Source organism: Colius striatus, chromosome 10 (genome assembly GCF_028858725.1).
Source record: "Colius striatus isolate bColStr4 chromosome 10, bColStr4.1.hap1, whole genome shotgun sequence".
NCBI classification, from domain to species: Eukaryota; Metazoa; Chordata; class Aves; order Coliiformes; family Coliidae; genus Colius; species Colius striatus.
The window spans coordinates 21,996,318-22,022,592 of NC_084768.1; the positions used below are offsets into that span (position 1 = coordinate 21,996,318).

Consider the following 26,275-nt stretch of genomic DNA (forward strand, 5'->3'; position numbering starts at 1 on the left):
AGCCCATGAATTACATCAGTGCAAATGAAAGCTCTGTGAAGTACACCGAAAAATCAAGGTCCCGAGACTTCAGACTCCAAACATGAAGGTGATTCCCAACTAAAACTAAGGGACAGAACAGGTCAACAGTCAATTATCTGCCAATTTGATCCCCAGTATCTATACTACAGAGGGAATATCCACTTCAAATTTCATAAACTTAATTTTTAGCCTCTAAGTACCAGATTAGTCTGTTCAATTAAAGACTATTGGAGTCTTCAAGACCCCCACCAATACTAACTCTTCTGACCCTGTTCAACTCATCATTGAACAAGGTTCTGAGAGTGTTAGATTCTGAAAGTGTTCTGAAATCTTTTTTCAGCTTCTACTGTCCACATATTTCAGAAGGATATCAGGTGTTTATTTCTCAGTTTTCTCCTAACTCTAACCTTGTCTCCAAAGTCCCCAGATAACAGAGATATTGATGTGATAGATTGTTAAACCCTTGAAACCTAAACCTAATGTTCTTTACAGCCAGAGATTAACCATTTTATAAAAGTAAAATTTTATTGCTGTGGTTCATGTGTGCCCACACTTAACTGGTTCTTAAAGCTGTAAATGCCTAAATCTTAACTCCAGCCCAGATCCTTATGCTAAACTCAATTATAAGAATGAGGCCATTCGTTACAGTAAGTGACGTGGGAAGCAATTGAAACACACAAATATCTGAAAATGTAGCTTGAAACTAAAAGATAAATTGAACATTAATGAAATAAATTGAAATGCTATTACTAAGCATGTACTGAATGTAGCCACACATGAGGATCTCAATAGCACAAGCCCTAGAAATTGAATTTTACTTTTGAGATCAGTTCCTCCATTAACACAGAAGATAAGTGCTTCATCAATCCTCAGCTCTCCTTAGTATCTGAGGTTCAAAACCAGAAGTCCTAACTCTGAGCCCAAATATATGCTTAGTAATATCTATATGTCAATCAATCCCCACAGTACATGGGAATAAATGGGCCCTGCCAGACACCTTCCTGAAACTGAAAGCCATAAATTTGAATCACTGGAGTCTAACAATCTAACTTTAATTCATACTGTAGACTTAATTTCAAGTCTAGAAGGGGGATGAACCATTTAAACAGAGAAAACCACAATCCCTACTACTATCATTCCTCTTATAATTCTTAGGGCTTTTAAAATCCACTGAGTTCTTTAAGACTCATCTTTCCAGATCTTGACTTTGACCCCAACCTCAAATATAGTCACACCTGAGGAAGGATATGCGGACTAATTCAGATCCCCAGCCCTAACAGTAGCTGTTATTATCATAGTCCTTGCTGTGAAAGAGGATTGTTTAGGCGAAGTAAAGAACTTAACTCCCTACCAGAAGAGAACTCCTACTATTCATGCTCCCAGCTACCTGTGTCCTTGAGAAACAGGTAACTAAGTGGCCTTTCAGTTTTAGATTTCTAAAAAATAAAACTTAGCTCAGTTCTAACCTCAGACTTAATTATAAGCAGAGACCAATGCTTATAAACTTCCTGATATAGTAAAAAGATATTTGGATGATAAGCAACTAAAGCTGGTTACTTTCTTCACTTTACCTCATTATTCCCTCAGGAGATCAGGTAAAGAATCCTGCCTTTGCTGCAGATTATTTGGTTTTCACACTTAGATCAGCACTGCACTTATGCAATCATTTTATTTGTTGGATGAACTTTCAGGTGATATTTGAACTGCAAATGGGCTGCTGTGTTCTCAGTGCCCCGATTCGGGCTGCTGAAATCATGCTCCATGCGTGCACCTCTTGCAGGAGGATTGAGAAGAAAAGAGATTTCTCAGAGGCAGAGTTCATTTTGAAACCACTGAAAGACGAATATGACTATTCCAGTCATTGAAACTGAGGTGAAAATGAGTTTTTTAACATTTTAAAAATAGCTTTGCCTTTAACAAAAAGGGATTTCTCATGCTGAGACAATCCACTCCATCAAATACCCAATCAACTCTCATTCACTGCAGGTGTCTATCTTAAACAATAGAAGCAAAGAATTGAACATTTCAGATGAATAATTCAGGTTTTTATAAAACTATGAATGATCAAAACTGGGTGTTTACAATAAGAAAAAAAGACAGCTGCCACTAGCCCACAGCTTTAACTAAAGCTTTCTCTTCTAGCATTAATATACAGTATCTTATACTGCCAAGAGAGAGGTTTTTTGTACATGAACTTATTATTTGACCTTCAAGACTTTCCTGTTGAATACACATCAAAAGTGTTACTATTAATTTCTCACTCTGAAATCAAGCAGCAGCACAAAAGTTCCAAACAAGAAAAAAATATCTTCCCAGAGAAATGTAAATTAACAACTACTAGTCGTTCATGTGCAGCTATACCGATCCAAAAACTCTTTCCCCTTTGAATATACACATTTAAAACAGGCCACTTTTGCTTGCATATATAAGAGGTGAAAGCTCAAAGGATGTGTTAAAAAGATTATTTATAGTTGCCTGAGTGTGATGTCTAAGAAAGATGATTCTTCATGTTACAAGAAAATTACTTCATACCAAGTCTGAAAAATTGTCTGACACCTTTTCACTGCTATTTTGCCAAAGCAAGGCTGTTATTCTTCAGTCATATAAAAAGTGATGACTGTTTCTGGGAGTCTTTATTAACAGTCCTGTTGCTGGTAATAAAATAACTGTGGTATGGATTAAGTTTCTGTATCTTTCATTCACAAATTAACCGGGAGACAGGGTTAATTCAGCTACTACTGTTAAACTGCAAATTCCTTATTTAACTCATAAACACAATTTCTTATGTTTTAAAAAGGAATGTCTAACTTCTTGCTCTCCTAGGTTTACCTCTTTCTCATGTTAATATTTGTTATTCTTCACATCACATGGTATCCTTCATATTAATCAAACCGTGCATGAAATTTTGTTCTTCCTATAGTTGATTCTCCAGCTATTTCTTCCATTTGTTAGTCACAGAATCTTAAGGGTTGGAAGGAACCTCAAAAGATCATCCAGTCCAACTCCCCTGACAGAGCAGGACCTGCTAGATTAGGTCACAAAGGAACTCATCCAGGTGGGTTTTGAATGTCTCCAGAGGAGACTCAAAAGCCCATCTGGTCAGCCTGTCCCAGTGCTCTGCCAACCTCACAGTGAAGAAATTCTTCCTTGTATTTCTTTGGAACTTCTTATGTTCCAGCTTGTACCCTTTGCCTCTTGTCACGTCATTGGACATCATTGAGAACAGCCTGGCTCTATCCTCTTGACACTCACCCTTTATGCATTTGTAAACATTAATGAGGTCACTCCTCACTCTCCTCTTCTCCAAGCTAAAGAGCCCCAGCTACCTCAGCCCTTCTTCAGAAGGGAGATGCTCCACTCCATCATCTCTGTGGCCCTGTGCTGAACTCTCTCCAGCAGCTCCCTGTCCTTGAACTGAGAGGCCTAGACACAATATTCCAGATACTATCTCACAAGGGCAGAGTAGAGGGGTAGGAGAACCTTTCTCAAATATAGTTCATTTTCTGAGACATTTTTATAAGGCAGTAGTCACTTTTTAATCAGGTTATCTGGATCCAAATCAAGTAAGGAGGGGAATAATTCCTATACTGGGAAAGAAAGAATAGTTGAATATTTCTGATTTCATAAGGTTCTGTCCTGCCAGACATTGTCTGAAAGACTTTTCCCTGTAACTTTCCATCACTGAAAGCATATGGTCCACACAAAATGAGATTCCAGCCTAGATCAGATAAATCCACACTCTAACTTTGGGATAAAAAAATCTTTAAAATGATTATAGAGGAAATTGTTAGGATCCACTGAGAAATACGATGATAGCTACCAAGTGACGATCTTAGGGCCAAGGCTCCAGAAGAAATCAAGTTACGTACATCTATAGATGTAAACATTAGCAGATCTGCTCTTCCTCCTCCTGCTCTTCAAGATATTCAGTGATGTCTGAAGCTCTACTGAGTTTAAAGCTTTACTGGAATGACAAGATTTCTTCTCCTGATTTCAGTAGTACTATAAAAATAACACAAACCTGTGGATTCTATGCCTCATCTTCCACCTACCATTATGAGCTCATCCAGTATCTCTGTGAGGATAAATAAAATTTCTAAGTCATATTTTTCTCTCTCTGCTTCTTGCTTTTAAACAATTCTCTCCATTTTTTAGGAATTGGAAATGCAATGTCCATATTTGCAAGAACTGGATGATGCATGTGACCATCAGACTCTCATTACAGCACCTTACTACAGCAGAATTCATTGCACTAGTGCAGCTCATGCTGCTCATAAATCACAGAAAGTAATGATACTAATATTCCTCTGTCTTAACAGTCAGTCTATTTGAGGCTTTTGGTCTTCAAAATTAACTTCTTTTTTCTATTATCAAATAAAATGCTAAAAAAACCACGGCCAGTTGTGGCATGGAGGAAAGTGACTGATTGTAGAAGGTGATACAGAGCAGCATCCTTGGTCTAGTTATCAGATGTCTCAGAAGAATTAATTGTAATCCCATGCCCTCCCTACACAAGAGCTTCTACTTCTACATCACTCTCCTTCTTTGCCTCCCCAAGACCATAAGTCTGAAAGTGTGTCAGTCCTTCCTCAAGAGCACAAAGCTATTCTTCAGATTTTTTCTTAGATACTCATTTAGTGAGACTTCCACCAATTAAATTTCAATTACATTGCTTTTATAATTTCTTCTAGGTTAAAGATCATAAGAGGTAGACTAATCAGTGAATATGCAAGAGGTCAACACTACTCTGAAGACATGCTTAATTTTCTTTTCACGGTCTTTACTCTTGCTTAGCTCAGTTTGCCTTTATAACTTCTGCTGGGAAAACCCAGCTGCTGTTATAGCCAGCTGAGTTCTCACAGGGATTCAAATCACTCCAAATGTAACTTATAAAACCAAAGTTACACTACGTAAATGCTCCCACTTAACACTTGTCTAAATAACTCTAGAAACTTTTACAAAGGTTATGTGTTTTCCTAGAGCAATAAAAAAAGCACTCTTTTATTGCCTAGAATCAATTAATTGAATCATGGTTGTGATATGAAAGCAATCAGAAGCATCCACAATGCAGAAAGATTAAGTGAAACTGACTCTATTGTGATAATATAGAAATTAGAAAGAAATTCTAGAATAAAAATGCTGAAGCTGCTCAACCATCGGAGCAAGTGAGGAAACATTCAGGCATATGTCTCAACCCACTCATTTTCAGAGATGTCTACATTATTTTCCTTAAGACATTCAAGCTCATCTTCAGTGCTTTCCTCAACTAATATCAATGAGTATTATATCATATTTATTATATTGAGATAACAGAATTAATTTGTGATTTGAGTAATATCTTAAGACAGAAGTATCAAAGTTCCCTGGCCTTTAGGGAGGGTCTGACCTCAGAGTCAGACCATTAAAAGTCTCAATGGAAACCACCTTTAGATCTGAGAGACAGTTAAAAATAACTAGTTTCAGTACCCTGAATCTGTAACTAATAAACACAAAGATCACTGAAACAACTTAGGTCTCTCCAATTCCTTTTTGATGCTTTACATATACTGTATTTAATAAATTTGAAATTTGACTGAATTCTTTGATTTCTAGCCAATATCTTCTCATGAGTTCCAAGATTTCAGGGAAAAGGACTGTATATTCAGTGCAGAACTAGTGAATTACTTATGACAGTACAAATTAAATCTGAAAACATTTTGGAGAAGATACACCATCAGTAGCAGCTAATACTGCATCATTTTAGGCTACTGTCACCTAAGCTACATTTGACAGGAATGAAAATACACTCAGCATTTCCCTATAATGATTTTTTTTTTATTGCAATGAAATAATATCTGATGCCTTCCAGATGCATTCAGGACAATTTGTTCATTTCACTCAGTAATCAAAATGTGTTTTGACTGGTAAATCCCTGTTTAGTTTTTTTTTCTGCAATCATTTTTCTTAAGGGGAGTATTTTCCAGATGTTGTGTTAGTCTAGTCATCTGGGACCTCTTCCAACTCATGTGGAAAGTTTGCTGTCATAAGCTGTCATTGGCCGTTTTGTTTAACAAGCTGTCTAATTAGTTAACCCCAGCGTAGTTGCAAAGCAATATATAAGGCATCTGAAGCATCTCCGAGAGCAGACATATTCTTTGTCAGGTAAGCGTCACACCTATCTCTCCTCTGAGCACTTAGATCAAAATGCTCTTCTTCAAAAGGAAAATGATGAACTAGAACAGAAGAACCAGACAAGTTTTCCTTTTAAAAGAAGATTTACTTTTACATTTCCATTTGACGTGTTTAAACACTAATATTTCAATGATAGATCATAAAATTATATTGCTTAGTAACTAATGCTTTGACAGTAGAGGTTTTTTACTTTACATTTCTATTTATTAGCATTATAACCTTAGAAGCTGTTTTACTTAAGTGCATTCACATTAAAAGAAGAAGACTGTGACTGTATTTTTCATGAAATCAAATTTCATCAAAATTTCCATCCATTATTTGTAAATAATGAATTTTCCTAGTCTTACTGCAAAGCTTAACAGCCAATTGACTAATATGCACAAGAGAATTGATGAAGTAATTATAAACTAGTAATTTGTCATTAAATAATTTTGATACTAATTTTATGTTGTCATTAATCTAGTATTAGGTATAAAGATACACACTGTGATTTTTGGACAATTCTGAAGGGATTCATTGAATTGCATGTAGTGACGTGAGATTATTTCTTTTTAGGAATGATGTCGTACCTGAAAGTAATGATCATATGGAACATACTTTGCTTATCTCTGGTGATTCTTTCACTGCCTCTGGTTCAAGAAGTGTCTTCTCAAGGTACTGTAACATACAAAGTTGAAGGGAGGGTGTCTAGGATATCTGAAAAATACTGAGAATGCATAAAAACACTAAGTGCTAGAACTTAGTATTTATTCAGACAAGCATTACGATTCAGTTTTATCATTACTGAATATTTTCATTAATATATTTTGGTACAGTATGGTCCTTTGTTTTTTAAATAGAAATATGAAAACAGTGCAGAATGCACATGGATCTGTTTCTCTTTCTGTAGACATATTCTGCAGATCAATTGACACATTTAGCCCAAGTGGTTTGCAGTATGATTCAAGGAAGAATCTAAACTTACAAGAGCCACATAATTTGGTTAGAAATATTTAAGTGCAATAGGCTCAGAGAAAGGAAAGTCTATACTGTGCTAAGTATTTTGACACTAAACGCACTTCACTTGCAACCTGGCAAGCCCTGTGTTGTCACAGTTCTCAACTGGCTCTTGAGTTCTTATAGTGATAATATTGGGTATTACTTGCTGGTAGAAAATAATTTATCACTACTTAATGGTAGAAGACATAACATTTGTGTATCCGAGCAGCTTATCGGGGCACAGCAGATGTCAGGTTTGACAGTCTGACACTGCAGCCTCTATAGCCGATGGCAGCCTTCCCATCGTTTTCAGCAAAAATCAAGACTTGCCAACAGCAATTAGAGTCACTCTAGGTATTTTCCATAGATGTAATTTTCTAGCTTACAAGTTAAAAACTTAAATAATTGAATGAAAAGGTGTTACTTTTTGGACTTATTTTCTTCCCATAAGGGAAGAATGGTGCAGTATAAATATCCACAATGTGGATAAATATATATGTGGTAAATATCCACAAAAGAAGAAGTCTAATTTCTGTTTTCAACTCCAGTATTAAGAGCTCATTAACTCAAGTCAATTACCTTCTCCATTTACTCCCTAGTCCCACTTCATTATCTACTAGGAAGCAATTACTTGTTATCCTGTGGTCTTTGTTTGTAAACACACGTGTATTATGTGCTGTTAGAAATTATCTTTGGTGTTGTGTTGCGTTACATGTCATTTCTTGTTATTTTCTTGTTGTTCCTGAATGTTTCATCTGATTATCTTAACTCTTGTTTTAGCTTGCTGATTGTTCAGCTTCTTTGTTTGTATTTAGGGCGCTTCATTTGTGGTCCTGCATGTTTCATTTCCAGAAGAAGCTGCTAGCGTGTTATATTAGTGGAGATTTCACATAGAAAGGGGAGTTATTGAAGGGTGAATATCTGATCTGGCAGTAGAAGGCAACAAACTGGGCTTGAATGCTTGTAGTTGGAATGCAGAACTCCTGACATCTCACTTTCCAGCTGTAATCCACACCATTTATTATTACCTAGCATTTCCCAACCCTATAGCAGTCTAGCAGTAAAGCCATTGTGAGATGAACTTTTATGTTAATCTGCTAATAAGTAATCTCCTAGTTAATACACAGAAAGTACTTTATAGAAGATTGCAGGAGTGGATTTTAAATGTTCCCAATGTCAGAGCTGACACCAAATTCCTCTTTGACCTCAGGGTAAAAAAAAACCCAACATATAGGGAAGGTAGATTTTGGAAACTTACCTAAAAAATGCTTCGAGGATCTGTATTTATTATGACAATGCTCTCCAGTTTGCAACCTAAATCAATTTTAGTTAGTTATTATGAAGCACATTACCAAAAGTAAAAATCAGACAGACTTAAGGGGTCTGTCAGGTAAAGCCATGCAGATGCACATCTATAACCATAGTAGGGTGGATTAAAATGGGTAATAAGTCAGCAAAACAATATCACTGCCTAAGTGAAATCTGCACAGGGCAGTTTGGATGCCAGAACTTCTGTAGTCATACTAGTGAACCAGGTTTGTTAATCTTCAGGAGAAAAGAGCTAAGTTAGCCTCAGAACACCCCTCTAACCTGAGCATGTGCTGCTGCTGCTCCTCAGGCTGGATTAGAGCAAACCTCGGATCCACATGCCTTCAGGATGGGTTGCACCAGGCCTACAGCTTGTGCAATACCAAGTGAAGAAATAGCATTCTGTAGAAAAAAGAGAGAAATCTTCTTTCTTTGCCATTCAGCGTTTCCTTATGTGCCATTTTGATTTGGCAATATTTACACCAGTGTTGTGTGATTTTAGATTTATCAAGCTGTACAGGGAGATGTGGGGAAGGGTATTCTAGAGAGAATGACTGCCATTGTGATTTTAACTGTCAACACTACATGGAGTGCTGCCCTGACTTCAAGAAAGTCTGCACAGTGGGTAAGTTCCCAAACACAGCCAGTTCCTATTGGCAAGACTTCCTCTCCTGTTTGCCCCAGCTCCCTACCACACCACTGTCTCTCCTCTGAATGCTTAAATGTCTCAGTTTGCTGTGTCCTTGTTCTTCTCTCATACATGTATTGTTCTCACCCTCAAAAACTCAGTGATACCTTCTCACAACTTATTAAAAAAAATGTGTAGAAACAGGTTATCACTGAGAAAAATGTTTTGCTTTTCAGAAGATCAGAGCTAGGCAAAAATGGGAGAAACTGTTTTCCTATTGCTTGTTTTCTTCTTCTTAGTGTACTTGTACTGTATCTGTTTGTCCCATACAAAAAATTGGTAAAAACAAATTCAGGGTTTTCCAAGAAGAAATTCTGTGATGTTCTAAATAAAATTTAAGGATCATGGAGAATGTAGAGTCTAATCCAAAATCAGAGTGTCCTTCCATGGATAGAAATTAGCTCTGGATCAGAATCATGTCCAGAGTCTGATGAAAAAGGTGGTTGGATAAGTACCACTTTATATGCTCAGTGTTGAGACCTGTTTTGTTTAACATCTTTATCAATGATCTGGATGAAAGGATTGAGTGCACCCTCAGTAAGTTGGCAGCTGACACAAAACTGGATGGGTGCATAGATCTGCTTGAGGGCAGAAAGGCTCTGTAGAGTGACCTGGACATGCTGGAGCAATGGGTCAAGGCCAATTGTGTAAGGTTCAACAAAGTCAAGTGCCAGGTCCTGCACTTGGGCCACAATCACCCCAGGCAACACTACAGGCTTGGGGATGTGTGGCTGGGAAGTTGTCTGCTAGAAAAACACCTGGAGGTACTGGTCAACAGCTGCCTGAACATGAGCCAGCAGTGTGCCCAGATGGCCAAGAAGGCCAATAGCATCCTGGCTTGTATAAGAAATAATGTGAGCAGCAGCACCAAGGAAGTGATTGTCCCTCTGTACTTGGCACTGATGAGGCTGCACCTCAAATACTGTGTTCATTTCTGGGCCCCTCACTACAAAAAAGACACTGAGGTGCTGGAGTATTTCCAGAGACAGGCAACAAAGCTGGTGAAGGGTCTGAAGCACAAGTCTGATGATGAGGGGTTGAGGGAACTGGTGGCTGCTACCTGAAAGGAGGTTGTAGACAGGTAGGGGTCAGTCTCTTCTCCCAAGAAACAAGTGACAGAACAAGAAAAAAGGACCTCAAGTTGCACCAGGGGAGATTTAGACTACAAAGGAAGCACTTTTTCACTGAGAAGGTTGTTAGACAGTGGTCCAGGCTGCCCAGGGACATGGTGGAGTCCTAGTCCCTGGAGGTATTTAAAAGCCATGTAGCTGAGGTGCTGAGAGACATGGTTTAGTGGTGGGCTTGGCAATGTGAGGTTAGTGGTTAGACTTGGTGATTTCAAAGGTCTTTGCCAAACAAAATGATTCTGCGAATCTATGCTTTATATGTAAAAATGTATAGTGTAAATAGATATGGGTATTTAAAACTGTTTTCCTGAGAGTTACTAAAATATTCTCATGAATCACCAATGTAAAAAATAGCAGAGATTGAGATAACTGAAGTTCATTACACTACATTACATTACACTACTACTAGAACTACAGTTCTAGTAAGGTTACAAGTATAAGCCAAGACTTCTTAGATCTAGTGACACAGGCTGAATATTGTTCAAAACACAGACACAGAACTCCCTAAAATGCTAATTCTGCTGCTCTGACATGCACACTGGCAACACTTGCACTTCAGTACTTCCCATCCTGATTTTGATTTGCAAGGGGACATCAGCTTCTTTCGTAACTGAGAGATCATATTGAAGCATTTCAATTTTATAGGCTATTTTTTTTTTTTGTGAGACAGATTATAAAGTTATTTCATCATCTACATAACAATAAAATGTTTCAGGCTAGATGAAGTCTCCCTTGCACATACCCTAAATCACTGAATTCAGGCCAGCACAGTAGGCACTATCCCTAAAGGATGCAGGCAGTCTGACCAAGGACTGTTGTCCAGGTAGTGTGTGACTGATGCTGACTAAAGTAGAGAAACATCAGACATTTTGTATGAATAAAAACTGCCCTACTGTCATAAAATGAAGCCCTCACCTGTGCACTTGCATTAATCTGTTGGTATCAACAAATTCACTCCAGATCTACACTGACCAAAAGACATTAAGAATCTGATCTCAGTAATCCTCATTTTGCTAAATAGTGATTTAATTGTAGTTATTATTTTGTGCCCTGCATACCACAAAGACAATGACTTCAGTAGAGACTTACATACAGAAAAGACACAGGACAAACATAACAGATCATATGTTGTGTTCTAGAAATACCAAATGATAGCTAGTTGTTGCTCAATTCTGAGAGATGGTAAGCATCCCTCAGAAATAATCTCCTCAGGTCTAACATAATCACTTCAATTTAACAGTAAACTAAATATCTATTAAAGATACTACTGAACGTTAATAAATATTAGATTGTAATGGGATGTAAATGTTTAGGGTCAAATTTTGTCCTTCAAAATTACAGCAAGCATGTTTTGCTGAAGTCTGTAATAGCTGTGCACAAACTTTCCAAAACAATTTTGCTGTTATTTGTTAAATATTAAACAGAAGTACCATAATGATTGAAACTGTCCAATAATGAAATATTTAAAGAATTTGGTCATTAATTGTGTCAAATCATAGTAGATACTCCTTCAGTACTATTATTTAAGAACTGTATTAAGTAGTCTGGGATAACATTTCAAAAATGTTATCTGTATTACCCTCTGTGTAACTTTGGTCACTCACTCATACAATCAAGTTACAGTATTTGCACAGAGACACCAGGTACGCTTGGTCATGACCTATTTGGGCAAGTTATTTCTCAAAAATGCTTTAGTAGACACATCACTCGAGGCAAACAAGATGAACACCTTTTTGAAAATCCACCCCCAAATTTAAATACTGTCCTCGAGATAATTGGACACCTTTTATGATGGGACTTGGCTAAAGTGGATACCGAGGTCACATTTTATTCTATATCTGAATAAGTTCATATTCTAGAAATTCTAAATGGTCTCAAAATACAGCAGTGACAAACTGCAGTTCTGGTTGTACAGCCTGATCCAAACCTCACAGTCATAAAAACAAGTACTGGATTAGATCAGAATAACCACCTGATTTTATGAAGCTGCTCTTCACATCAGCTTGAGCAAATGACTTCACTGTAAAAAGGTCCCAGCATTAAATGGGAGTTAGACAAAACTACTAATTGTCTCATTCTGCTTTGCACAGCAGTATCCTGCAAAGGACGTTGTTTTGAAGCCTTTGAAAGAGGAAGAGAGTGTGATTGTGATGCAGACTGTGAAAGATTTGGCAAATGTTGCCCAGACTACACGGAACAATGTAAAGCAGGTAAGAAATTTATTTTGTCACTATCTATTTCCTTGATATATTTAACTAGATATGCTTTGCCCCATCACAAAACATTAACTCTGCAGACACAAGAAGTTGGCTACTGAATGAAAAAAAACCCAAAACAAAAATCACAAAATCTAATTTCAAAGATAAACTGGCCATTTTCTCAAGCATGAACACTTCATGGGTGCGTGCAGGTAGATACACTGGAAGCCTCCACCAAGATAAGAATTCTGAGAGTAAGGTTTTATTTTGTGTTAGTCTCTTTTGGCACTAGCCATACTTTAATTTACTATTAGAACTGTCACCCAGAATAATATGTGCAAGGCCAGGTTTTGCACGTGCACTTCCACTCAGTGGTACTTAAGCTACATCAATAATAGCAGCCAAGGACAGAAGCTGGGGGAATGAATGATGTGTTGCAGTAAAAAGTCTAGTTCATCTTACAAACAAAGTACTAATGAAGAAAGGTCCAACTCCCTCAGACTCCTCACCCATCTAAAAATGGAGAATACCTACTCCATGCACTGGGATAGCACCACTTGAACCTCCAGTCCACTTGCTTTGGGTTATTTTGGTCACTGGCAGCATATAGTGAGAGGTCCTATGTGCACCCCCACCTTGAATCCAAACTGGGAAGAGCAGCCCAACACAGAAACCCATCCTCTAGAGCAAGAGAGAGGAACAGCAGGATTCGCCTGGTTAGAAGTGGTTACACATCCCCACTGCAGCAAGAGGAATTTTGAGAAAATGCACCTTTAGTCTGCAGATTCAGCTCAGGGAAGAATTACACTGATGGACAGTCAGTTTTGTTTATTGTGTCCTTCACTGCAGAACCTGGTAGATTTTTGTTAGTTGAATACAAAGACATAGATGTGGAAGTGCAGTTTCACCCTCACGTAGCTTTAATGACATTAGCAACTGAATTCTAGTCTAGAAAGCACCAACAAAATGTATTTAATTTCATTGTGTCCTTAAACTTTCTGCTACTTGTGGGCCTGAATGCATTTCTGTGAAGACACTTGGCAAATACATCTTGGCATTGCGTAGCTGCATTCACAGACCAATCTCCAAGGCAGCCAATTTCCAAACAAACAAGATGGGTTCCGGGATTATCATTTGGCTCTCTTTACCAACCACTCCCAGACTCAAGTCCTGGTGTATCCGCTTGGTTCTGCCACTCTATTACACAGCAATTTATACTGAAATAGAGTCTGCAATTGGCATTTTCTGACTGGATGTCTAGAGGAGGATAAAGGTCTTGGAAATGTCTTGAGGTGAATTTTCTGCCTTTGAGGTTGCTTTAACAGCTTAACAGCTTTCTGCTGTTTAACATGCATGAACACTCACAAAAGACAGATAGCCTTTTCACTTCTTCAGTTCAAATGTTGGTCAAATGCTCCTAATCTCAGAGAGTTTCTTCCAGAATTTTAGTTAAGTACTTTTGCTATTACTTTTTGTCAATAAACCCAGTAAAAAAAATCCCCAAAACCCAGTCTGCCACTGTACTCAGTATTTCAGTGTTTTTGCCCATGTAACTGAGAAACCTGCTAAATCTCCTGAAATAACTTGCTGTTTCTGCATCTCCCGAATACTTTGTTCTGTAGATTGAAACTAAGTTTACAATGTATATCCAGAGATCATTTTTATCTTTCCTATCCAGAAATCCTACATCCCTTGAATACACACACACACATACACAGAGTTAAGGACTGACCAAACATTTTCTCCCCACCACTGGCTCCTCTGGAAGCCAATTCAGATCCCAAACTGATTTTTTTAATCAATAATTTCAACTTACGTCTCTTGCTCAATAAAAGTTTCAGGATATTGTCCAACACCCAACCTTATTTGCTCTGAGTACCAGCTTGCTGTGAAAGTAAATCCTTTGATGCCGTGGTCATCATCTTATGAGACAAAAACTGCTCTTTTTGTAAACAGCTGGTTACACATATCTATGGCAGTTACAGCTCCTTTAGTTGGATCAGAAAAATTCTGCATTTTCCCTGAGCTCCATCACACTTTTTTTCACAACAAGGCTATACTATTGGGAAGACAGAGTCTTGCTTCCAATTGTACAATTTGACCCAACAGTGAATTTTAAAAGTACTTGCTAGTTCTTACTGGATGCATGTGAAATCCCACGAAATCTTCAGAGTCAGAAAATCTGAACACAAATTTCCAGTTTCTACTAAAACTCAGCTTACTAGAAGTTAGCTTAATACTTAGAGCTAGGATTGGTTCTTTGGTCCATGCCTCCTTTGTAGCTCCTGTCTCATTCGAGGAAGCTATTGCTTTTGAGATGTCTCTCCAAAATGGTCACTTGTGTAGAACTATCACATCTGAAGAATAACAATATGACTATATCTTCAGAGGATTATGGAAGTATCATCAATATGATAGCTCTCAGAGGTCCACTATAGCATGTTGGTCCCAAGTCATCTGCAGGCTGTCAGGCATAAGCTATCAAAAATACCTAGACAAACTTTCAGCACAGAGAACTACACTCGGAATTCATCTTTTTCCCATCACCAAAATGCCATTAGCAAAAAACATCTCACCTCAGACTTCTGGGAAAAACATTTCTCCCATCGGTAATGAAACACTTGGGGATTCACATGGTATTTTTACTCTTTTTCCCCAAAATAATACTGTGAAGTATACTATAGATAGGAAGAAACTTAGATTTAAATGGAAGATATATTACCAAAATTTTGAAATCCCTTTCTTACACAGTCGATACAAAGTACTTGTAAAGAAAAATGCTCCCATTAATGGATTATTTTCTTTCTTTCAGTACACACAGAAAAGCCAACACCAAATATCCCTCCAGAAAACAAACCAACAGCTAAGGAACCATCCAAAAATGAGGAAGAGAAGCCAGAGGAAGTAACGCAGCCCCATGAAGTTGTGGAAGGTAAGAAAGTATATGAACAAAACAGGATGGGTGTTACCTGAAGGAATATTAAAGACCATTTTCCTGCTCTGGAAATAGAAAGCTGATGTGAGACATTACCAGACAGTTACCAAGCCTGGAACAGCTTGGTTTATAAACTAATTACCTCACCTAGACCTCAGGACACTGACTTTGGAGAGTTCACTTAGCACAGATGCTGGAGTGTGGTGATGTCTCCTGCATCTCTTTTGGATCTTCACACATCTTCCAAAAATACGTTACACACCATTGTCAGTTTTGGACAAAGTCCATTGCTGGAACAGGAAGGGTGTTGTATGTTAGGACAGTGATGAATTGGCAGGACCAAGACAGCAAAATCTCCTAGCAGGTTTCTCTAGCTTTAATCAAGCCAAGTTTCATGCAGCTTCAGAAAAAACTTCTTTTTGGGTTTGTTTTTTTTTTTTTTTCTGAATGGAAAATGTATTGCTTTCCTGTGTTCTTCCATATGCTGCTCCAGCATTTGCAGTGATAACTCAAGAGATCAGTTTGAACTTGAAACTTGAAGTAACAAAAATGAGGCTACAAGTGAATTCTGGCCAATATTTTAACCCCTATTTTTTTTTTTTTAAATACATTCACCTTTCTGCTGTGGCAATTGCCTACTACAAAAAAAAAAGGCCATATAGTGGGTTAAATGCAACAAAAATAATGAATTTGAAATAACCAAATAGCCATTAACGAGATCTAACTTAGCTTACTGTATTTCAGAAACACCGAGTGAGAGGAAAACTTATTCTGTAATGCTCTGCCCATACCACCCAGTTTCTACAATGCATTTCTGTACACAGGGATTATTATTTCTCACAAGGCGGTATTACAAGTTCTTCTAATCTGCTGAGAGACACGGCATCAGTGCTGCTCACAGGCTGTGATCATCTGTAGTAGTCCAGGTTGTTTCACATTTTTAAATTTGTTTCAAACCTGAACAAGGCCCCAAATCACATGATGCTGCACTTGGGTTTTTTTCATGTTTTCAACAAAGAAATGCCAATTGAGTCATAAAGGTAGATGGCAACACAGCAGGAATCATGGAAAACAAACCAACCAACCTATGTGAAATAACGAAGTGACAAAGCTTCCAAGAGATGACTAAAATGTCAGAAGCTTTTACAGTTACTTTTTACTGAATAAAGCTATATTAACAATTGGACTCAAGTCAATGTAACTATAGATATAAGTAAAAAGAGTCTTAAAGCCATAAATAACAAACAGCAAAAATATCAAGATATAAAGATACAGTGGGAGATGCAGTCAGGGGTCAGTATGCAGAAAGTTTGTTTTCCTTCCATTTCCCTACGTCTCTCCTCGAAGTTCAGGTCACCAGTGTAAGCAATGGCATAATTAAGGTCAGAAGAATAAATTAAAAGAACAGACTGAGAAGGGAAGGGTCTTATTAGAAGGACTATAAAATATACTATGGTTCCCCTTCCATGAAAAAGGATGGAAACATTAGGTGGCCTCAACTCACCTACCAACTCCAAACTAAAATCTGCCATGCTGCACTCTGAGTTGTGACAGGTTAGCCAAAAGGATTTCTTAAAACTCAGCTAATCCATATTTAACCCAGCCAGATTAGTGTTGCTCTTGACAGTCATCTAGTCCATAAACTGCCATTTTTCAGCTTAACTCAGGTTTCTGCATATAATTTCCTTTTTTTGGGGGAGGGGGCATTTTAAATTAATGTTTCAACCACTTTAAAATTACTTCAGTGTAATTTTACAAAAAACCTTTTCAAGCACAGACTATAAAACCAACTATGGCAATTGAAAAGATAAACAGTTATTTCTAATCTGTATAGTAATTCATGTCTTTACACATATTTGTTCTCATAGATACTGACAGTGAACCAGAAAACAAAGTGACGAGTCCTGCTCCAACTACAGAACATACAACCACGACTTTGCCACCTACTACAACAACAGCACCAACGACCAAGGCAGATCCTCCCACCACCCCCAAACCTGAAGACACAACCCCAGAGGCACCAACAACCAAGGCAGATCCTCCCACCACCCCCAAACCTGAAGACACAACCCCAGAGGCACCAACAACCAAGACAGATCCTCCCACCACTCCCAAACCTGAAGACACAACCCCAGAGGCCACAGAGGCACCAACAACCAAGGCAGATCCTCCCACCACTCCCAAACCTGAAGACACAACCCCAGAGGAAACAACAACCAAGGCAGATCCTCCTACCACCCCCAAACCTGAAGACACAACCCCAGAGGAAACAACCAAGACAGACCCTCCTACCACTCCAAAACCTGAAGACACAACCCCAGAGGCCACAGAGGCACCAACAACCAAGGCAGATCCTCCCACCACTCCCAAACCTGAAGACACAACCCCAGAGGAAACAACAACCAAGGCAGATCCTCCTACCACCCCGAAACCTGAAGACACAACCCCAGAGGAAACAACCAAGACAGACCCTCCTACCACTCCAAAACCTGAAGACACAACCCCAGAGGCCACAGAAGCACCAATGACCGAGGAAGATTCTCCCACCACTCCAAAACCTGAAGACACAACCCCAGAGGCCACAGAAGCACCAATGACTGAGGAAGATTCTCCCACCACTCCAAAACCTGAAGACACAACCCCAGAGGCCACAGAGGCACCAATGACTGAGGAAGATTCTCCCACCACTCCCAAACCTGAAGACACAACCCCAGAGGAAACAACCAAGACAGACCCTCCTACCACTCCAAAACCTGAAGACACAACCCCAGAGGCCACAGAGGCACCAATGACTGAGGCTGACTCTCCCACCACCCCCAAACCTGAAGACCCAACCACAGAGGCCACAGAAGCACCAATGACTGAGGAAGACTCTCCCACCACCCCCAAACCTGAAGACACAACCCCAGAGGCCACAGAGGCACCAATGACTGAGGAAGATTCTCCCACCACTCCAAAACCTGAAGACACAACCCCAGAGGCCACAGAGGCACCAATGACTGAGGAAGATTCTCCCACCACTCCCAAACCTGAAGACACAACCCCAGAGGAAACAACCAAGACAGACCCTCCTACCACTCCAAAACCTGAAGACACAACCCCGGAGGCCACAGAGGCACCAATGACTGAGGCTGACTCTCCCACCACCCCCAACCCTGAAGACACAATCCCGGAGGCCACAGAGGCACCAATGACTGAGGAAGATTCTCCCACCACTCCAAAACCTGAAGACACAACCCCAGAGGCCACAGAGGCACCAATGACTGAGGAAGACTCTCCCACCACCCCCAAACCTGAAGACACAACCCCAGAGGCCACAGAGGCACCAATGACTGAGGAAGATTCTCCCACCACTCCAAAACCTGAAGACACAACCCCAGAGGCCACAGAGGCACCAATGACTGAGGAAGATTCTCCCACCACTCCAAAACCTGAAGACACAACCCCAGAGGCCACAGAAGCGCCAATGACTGAGGCTGACTCTCCCACCACCCCTAAACCTGAAGACACAACCCCAGAAGAAACAACTACCAAGGATGATGATCCCAGTACCGCAAAACCTGAAGATACAACCCCAGAGGAAACCACAACCGAATCAGACCCTCCCACCACCCCAAAACCTGAAGTCACAATGCCAGAGGCACCAATGACTGAGGCTGACTCTCCTACTACTCCCAAACTTGAAGACACAACCCCAGAGGCACCAACAACCAAGGCAGACTCTCCTACCACCCCTGAACCTAAAGACACAACCCCAGAGGCCACAGAGGCACCAACAACCAAGACAGATCCTCCCACCACCCCCAAAGCTGAAGACACAACCCCAGAGGAAACAACAACCAAGACAGATCCTCCCACCACCCCCAAACCTGAAGACACAACCCCAGAGGTCCCAACAACCAAAGCAGATTCTCCCACCACTCCCAAACCTGAAGACACAACCCCAGAGGTCCCAACAACCAAGGCAGATTCTCCCACCACTCCCAAACCTGAAGACACAACCCCAGAGACACCAATGATCATGGCTGACTCTCCTGCTACACCTGAAGTGGAAGAGGCAGATCTGCCCACCACCCTTAAGGTCAAGAGGACTACACCTGCAGCCACTGAGGCTGACACCACTGCCACACAGAAAACAAAACCTATTGAAGCAACAACTACTCTACCTGTACTAGTAAGAACTGTTAAAAAAGATACAAGTACTCGAAGCAGTGAGTCTATCACAACTAGAAAAGAAACAACATTTTCGGAAACAACATTTTCAGAAACAACAGAAGAGAAGAAATCTACAGCTCCTGTAGTCAAACCAGCAACCAGCACGACCCCAAAAGATACGACTAAAGAAGCAGAAAGGACAGTGGTGACTGAATCTAGGACCACTGAGACTGTAACAAAAACTGACAAAAAAGATAAAACAGCAGCTAAAATTGTCACTACCCCTAAACCTGAAGTGACAACAACTAAAGCAGAAACAACTACGGTGAACAAAGAGCTAACAACACCCAAGAAAGACAAAAGCCCTGTACCTGAAGACATTGTAACAACAACTAGGAAAGATACAACTATTGTAACTACAGTGATAACAAGTAAACCACGTGACTCCCCAAAAGGTAAAGATGACATTCCAAATACAAGTTCAACAACAACTAGGAATGACACAACTGTTGTAACTACAGTGATAACAACCAAACCAGGTGACTCTCCTAAAGGTAAGGATGACATTCCAAATACAGGTGACTCTCCTAAAGGTAAGGATGACATTCCAAACACAAGTTCAACAACAACTAGGAATGACACAACTGTTGTAACTACAGTGATAACAACCAAACCAGGTGACTCTCCTAAAGGTAAGGATGACATTCCAAATACAGGTGACTCTCCTAAAGGTAAGGATGACATTCCAAACACAAGTTCAACAACAACTAGGAATGACACAACTATTGTAACTACAGTGATAACAACTAAACCAGGTGACTCTCCTAAAGGTAAGGATGACATTCCAAATAAAAGCTCTACAGCCAAAGAAACTGTCACTACAGAGACTGAGTCAGAAACAACTACTGTGGACAAAAAGACTGTAACAACTGCTACAGAGAAAGAAAAAAAAGAAAAAGAAAAAACCCCAGCTAAACCAGACAAGACTCCCACACCAAAAGAGACTTTAACAACTGAAAAAGAAGAAAGCCGTGTGGAAACGGTGACTGTTACAACAGCTACCACAACAGCTACAACTCCCTTGTCCAAGCCCACTGTATCAACAACAACTCTCAAAACAGATTCAACTCCTAAACCCAGGGTGACTGTAACAACAACTAAGCAGACTTCAACAGCACCAGATAAAGAGAACACAAGTAATACTTGTATTGTTGTAGAGATAAGAGATGGTAAAAAAGAGGTAATGACCATCAAAGAAACCAGTGTCACACCTGCAAAAGAGCCAAAAGATACCACTGAAAAGACTCCTAGTACTGACAAACCAGAGGAAACTACAAACCCCAAAGAGACCACTACAAGAGGTAAAAAAGACACAATAGAAGAAATGTTTCTTGTTTCTAAAGGGACATCCAAGCCAACTATCCAATTCCGAGAGGTTATTGACACAACAGATGAGCCTCATCCAGCTGACCCTGAAACTCTGCCAGTGGAAGAAAAGCCGGAGATAAATAACAAACCTTTAATACAAGTCCCGGACTTGCCAATTTTAATTGGAGAAACACAAGGTAATTGCATTTCAGTAGGAATAAAAGCACCAATAACTCCACCAGAGAGCACAACAAAACACTGAGTAATGGTCACGTGAGACCTTCCTGTCCCGTACCAGCGCTCAACCATAACCACAGCTGCCAGCATCCTGAATACTGGCACCTCAGTTTTCAGTTCTGGTGTTCATGAAATCCTCACTGCAGTTTAGAACTGCATGGTGATTGCATTTCAGTAACTAGTCCTGTTGAAAAGGGTTTGCTGCAAGTACTGTGGAATATGCAAACAGGAAAAAGTCAATTAAAAGGTGTTAAAGTCCTGTGAAAACATTGCTAGGGAGTCACACTCAATATCCACCATTACTCACAATGCCTAACCTTGCACTTTGTATTTTGTTTTCTGTGACAAAAGAAGCCACAGAAAACAAGACAAGAAGTCTTTCCCTTGTATTCTCTTTCCTCTGTGTTTTTTGCCACAATTTTTTCTCATGTCCTCTCTATTTTTATCAGATATAGCCTGCAGGTTCCTGGACATTTTTTTTTTCAGTCATGTATTGACAGATATTTTGGAGGAAAAAAACCAGAAGTTTTTTAGATGACAAATACTTGGGATTTTTTGTCCAAAACTGGTTGCTCTTTCCTTTATATTTAACTGAAAGTAAATGTACAGACTTTTTTTTAAGAAATAAGGAAAGGGAAGGGAACCCACTTAGGGCAGCTCGGAGACACATCAAGTGAATATCCTGGAGCATGAAGAAATTAAATGAGACGTAGTATATGACGTATTGATAGGTCATTTTCTGAATTACAGTACTCAGGTAAGCAATACAGAAAGATGTCCATACCTGGTCATATAAATGGCTGGTCTTGCACTCCTAGAACCAAAACATGAGAGCCAAGAATATATCTCAAGTGAGAAAACCATTGCGTGCCAAGTGCCAGGAAGAAGACTGAAGGACAGAGCTCCGAACATCACCCAACAAATGCGATTCCATTTGACAGCTGTAGTGCTTCTGGTGGTGGGCTGGGGAGGGAAAGCCATGTTTGTTAAATCTTAAACAAACTCAAGCCACTGTACTTTGCAGAGAAGAAAGATGAGAAGGACCTGTGCAGTGGGAAGCCCGCAGACGGCATGGTGGCCCTCCCGAACGGCACCCTGGCTGTCTTCCGAGGTAGGTCCTCTTCCCCCTCCTCCACTCCAAGGCCCTCAGGAACTGCCAGAGAGAGAGGAGCTGCCTTTCGCCCTTCAGCCTCATCCTGAGGGCAGGAGCAAGGAAAGACAGGAAGAAGGGCATCCTCCTTTCCAATGCTGTTTTCCCCATGTCTGTCTGTCCCTCAGCCCACACGAGTTTCATCAACCCTGTTCCTGCCACACAGGTCACTACTACTGGCTGCTGAATGGCAGGAATCCACCCACCACCAACCCCCGGCGCATCAGGGACGGCTGGGGCATCCCCTCCCCTATTGATGCCGTCTTCTCTAGGTGCAACTGCGATGGCAAGACCTTCTTCATCAAGGTGGGAGCCCTCCTTCTGGGGAGCAGTGCAGGAGGCAGCCCCGAGAGGGTGTGGGGCAAGTCAGCTTCAAAAAAGGCAGAATTGTGGGAGTGCAGGCCAGCAGAAGAGGAGCCTTGTGCTGCTCTGCGGCTGTGACACTCATTTGATAGAAAAAAAACAACCCAAAGGTGCTTTCAGAGTGATGGGTTTTGAAACTTCATGGCTGAAATCAAGTCACCTCCCCAGCCCCGGCCTTGTCTGCCTTCAGGGAGCGCTTATTAAGAAAAAACTTCAATTCAGTGAGTTCTTTGATCTTTTTTTTCCTCTTGGACTTGGCCAGGAGAGGGAATAACTGAGAATCAAGCAATACATAGGGGCCACACTTAAAAACCCTTGCTTTTCATGAGTATTTTACCTATCTTCGTCTTTCCCAAACATGGCCTAAATTTGTTCCTAATACATCTCCCTTCCTGAAAGTACATGATAATGAAATGCACACACCTCATTAAAGACATTAGTTATTTCCCAATTAATCAGTCTTGGAATTCAAGTAGCTTTTTCTGTGAAAATTTAGAGACTGAAAAGCAAAGCCCTGCATTCATTAACAACTCCTAACAGTTAATTTCCAAGATACTCTATCCCCGCTCAAAGGTGCTGTTAAAAGACTGTAGAAGGTATTTTATGAAGTTCTAATGCATTTTTCCTGTTTTTAAGGGATGTCATAGGAGTGGTTCTGGTCAGTTTTACAATGTAGTTAAAAATGCTAGTAATATGATTATTTTCTGTCTTGAAGCTCAGTTACCAAGAATGAATTTCCTCTAAAGCTCTTTTTTTTCCCCCCGTTAAATCATTAGGGCCCCCTATACTGGCGTTTTACTAACGGTGTTATGGATAAAGGCTATCCCAAACCTCTTGCAAATGGATTTGCAGGGCTAAGTGGGAAAATAATGGCAACTCTCCCTGTGTCAAGATACAACAACAGACCGGAATCTGTGTATTTTATCAAAAAAGGTATGTCTTGTATTTCAGAAGTTCACAGATGATCAAAGGGCGCTTGTCTTGCATTAGGAATAAAACACCATTTCTCTCAACTGAAAGACATCTTTCTTTCAAAAACATAAGAGTGACAACAGAGTGTGCTAGGTTATCAAAAAAATAGCCTGAAGCTTTAAAAATGCATATTAGTACCTACAGATCTTTAAGTGCAGTTTAAAATAGACAGCACCCTAAGTGACAGAATCCAGCATTGTATTGAACAAACATGAAAATAAGTTTTATGGGTTGGTAAAAACATTTTAGTCTCAAGCTAATTAGACATAAGAAAGCTTTAATCTTACTAGTTCATAACTACGTAAGGAAATCTTCCTATTTATTTCATATTTGCAGCTAGTTTCCTATCTTATATGAATTGATATACTGCCAATGTAAGAGCTGTTCTCTGAATTTAAAAGCAGAGGTTAACAATGTAAATCCTTTTCTGGACTCTGACCCTCCTCTCACGCAGACTAAAATGCTGGTCTTGCCCCCTTCCTGATAAATAGGAACGATGGCACTCAAAGCCCTTCTCCTGGAATTACACTTACCGTAGTAGCTGTGATGAGCCCACAGGAGGTATCGTTACTCCTAGAAGCAGTTGTTGGATTTAGAGAGGAAGGCTTTTTTAGCTAAAAACGTAGGAACAGATATAAAAGCTGAAGGTTGCCATGGTTATAGATGTATTAAAACTGCTTTCCTGTAAATACCAGTATCAATGACATTTTTGTACCTGATGGGGCAGGTGGTTTGGTGGGGTTTTGGCTACGTTACTTTTGTGTTTTAAATCAAATGAAAACAAATGTCTCTTTTAAGATGGCAACATGCAACAGTATGTGTACAAGCAAGAACCAGCCAAGAAGTGCCAAAGAAGAGCCCGAGTTACTATAAGATACCCAGCTTATGTCCCAAGACTTGTGATAAGGAGACGCTTCCAACGTGCAGTGAGAATGCCAACTCTTATTCAGACCATCCGGATCAACCCGCATCCATCTGGTAACTCCTGTTTATTAAGTCTCTTTTATACAACTGTGTTACTCTCAGTAACTTCTGAAACACAACATGCTGCTCCATTTTTAAAAAAACAGTCCATTTAAAGTGCTGTAATGCAACAGATCTCACTTGCTGTAGGTCACACAAGCTGCCAGCTGACATGTTGCCACACCTCCTCACTTCAGTTTTCTTTTGCTTGCAGGATTTTTGCATAAGGAAATCAAACTGAACTCATACTGGAAAGGGCTCCCAAAAGTTATTCATTCAACTCTGTCAGTACCCAACTACAATAAACCCGATGGCTATGACTACTATGCCTTCTCTTACAGTAAGTTAAAGCTAATGCAAGTCACTGTGTATCTCAAGAGGGGGGAAAGAAAAAACATATATCTCTCAGCTTTCTCAAGTGTGAGGTTACCACTTGAGATTTTGCAAGACTCACTTTAGGCACTACTAAAAAGTCCTGAGAATCAAAATGTTGCCTGTAACGGAGAGGCATTTATATTAAACAGTAATGATACAAAATCAATCAGAACAGGACAACTGTCATCAACGAGGTACAATGATTCCAACTAACCAGTTGGGGAATGCATTGCTGTAAGAGTTCAGGCTTACAAAGTGACAAAAAACTTGACACTGAAATGCAGAATTCTGTGAAGGACAGATCGAAATCCTTGGACCACTGCACATCAACAGTGTTTTTCACTGGCTTCCAATGAAACTATATTTCTGAAAAATCAAAAAAGGAAGGGATGTGAGGGTGAGAGAGCCCTGGCACAGGCTGCCCAGGGAGGGTGTGGAGGCTCCTCTGGAGGTTTTCAAACCTGCCTGGGTACATTTCTGTGTGACCTGATCTAGATGGACCTGTTTTAGCAAGGGGTCAGATAGGATGATCTCTAGAGGCCCTTTCCAACCCCTACCATTCTGGGATTCTGTGAACCACTTTGCATCACAGGAAGAGATTATGACTACAAATTCAGTAGATCCTTTCCCTCTAGCCAGGATCAAGTAAAAGCATTCCTCAGAATTTTCTGGGTTATTCAGAAAAAAAACTATAAGAACTAGCTGCATCAAAACACGGATACTAAAGTATGATCTAATTCTTAACCTTAACATAGACCAATTCCCACTTTCAGACCACAAAATTCCCACTTTCAGTCATTGCAGGATTGTTTTGCTTGTAGTGTGTTTCATTTTGAAATTCTTGAGACAATTTCTGTGCTCTAGCAGTATAAGAGTGTATTATTCCTTACTCCCTGTTACTGGGACAGATGTAATTGTTAGCAGTACTGTCAAACTTGGCTAAACACAAAGAAGGACTTGTAAAAAATAAAGGTGAGGACAAAAAATCGTTGTCATAGCCTCTCACTTCCATATACATACGTGGAATGAGAAATCTGTTATTCATGCCTAAATGAAATTAAAAAGGGGGATTCAACTGCAGGGTTCTTCCATGTAGTAAATGTAGCTTCTGGAATTTAATTCTGACATGTCCTCATTGCAGATCGATACTACAGCTTGGATGTTGGCAAACGGATAGCGAGACCCGTGACTGCTCTCACAGGCAAAACTGTCTCCAAGGACTGGTACAACTGCCCCAAGTGATGCACAGCAGGCAATTTAAAAAAA

The 26,275-nt window shown here is 39.9% G+C and overlaps 1 protein-coding gene across 1 annotated transcript; it reads left to right on the plus strand.

The window, feature by feature from the left end:
* The first annotated feature begins 6,749 nt into the window (after window positions 1-6,749).
* PRG4 (proteoglycan 4) lies at window positions 6,750-26,251 on the plus strand. Its single transcript, XM_062004357.1, has 12 exons — window positions 6,750-6,846; window positions 8,981-9,103; window positions 12,384-12,503; window positions 15,304-15,423; window positions 17,322-20,513; window positions 20,649-21,146; window positions 22,211-22,297; window positions 22,503-22,642; window positions 23,476-23,632; window positions 24,470-24,649; window positions 24,849-24,974; window positions 26,151-26,251. Exons 1-12 carry the CDS (start codon window positions 6,750-6,752, stop codon window positions 26,249-26,251), a joined length of 4,941 nt encoding a protein of 1,646 aa, XP_061860341.1.
* The last annotated feature ends 24 nt before the right edge of the window (window positions 26,252-26,275 follow it).

Excerpts from the sequence above, each read along its gene's own strand:
- PRG4 (XM_062004357.1), top strand. The coding sequence starts at position 6,750 with ATGATGTCGTACCTGAAAGTAATGATCATATGGAACATACTTTGCTTA. Across the intron at positions 6,847-8,980 it reads TCAAGAAGTGTCTTCTCAAG|ATTTATCAAGCTGTACAGGG; the intron begins GTACTGTAACAT and ends GTGTGATTTTAG. Across the intron at positions 21,147-22,210 it reads TTTAATTGGAGAAACACAAG|AGAAGAAAGATGAGAAGGAC; the intron begins GTAATTGCATTT and ends TGTACTTTGCAG.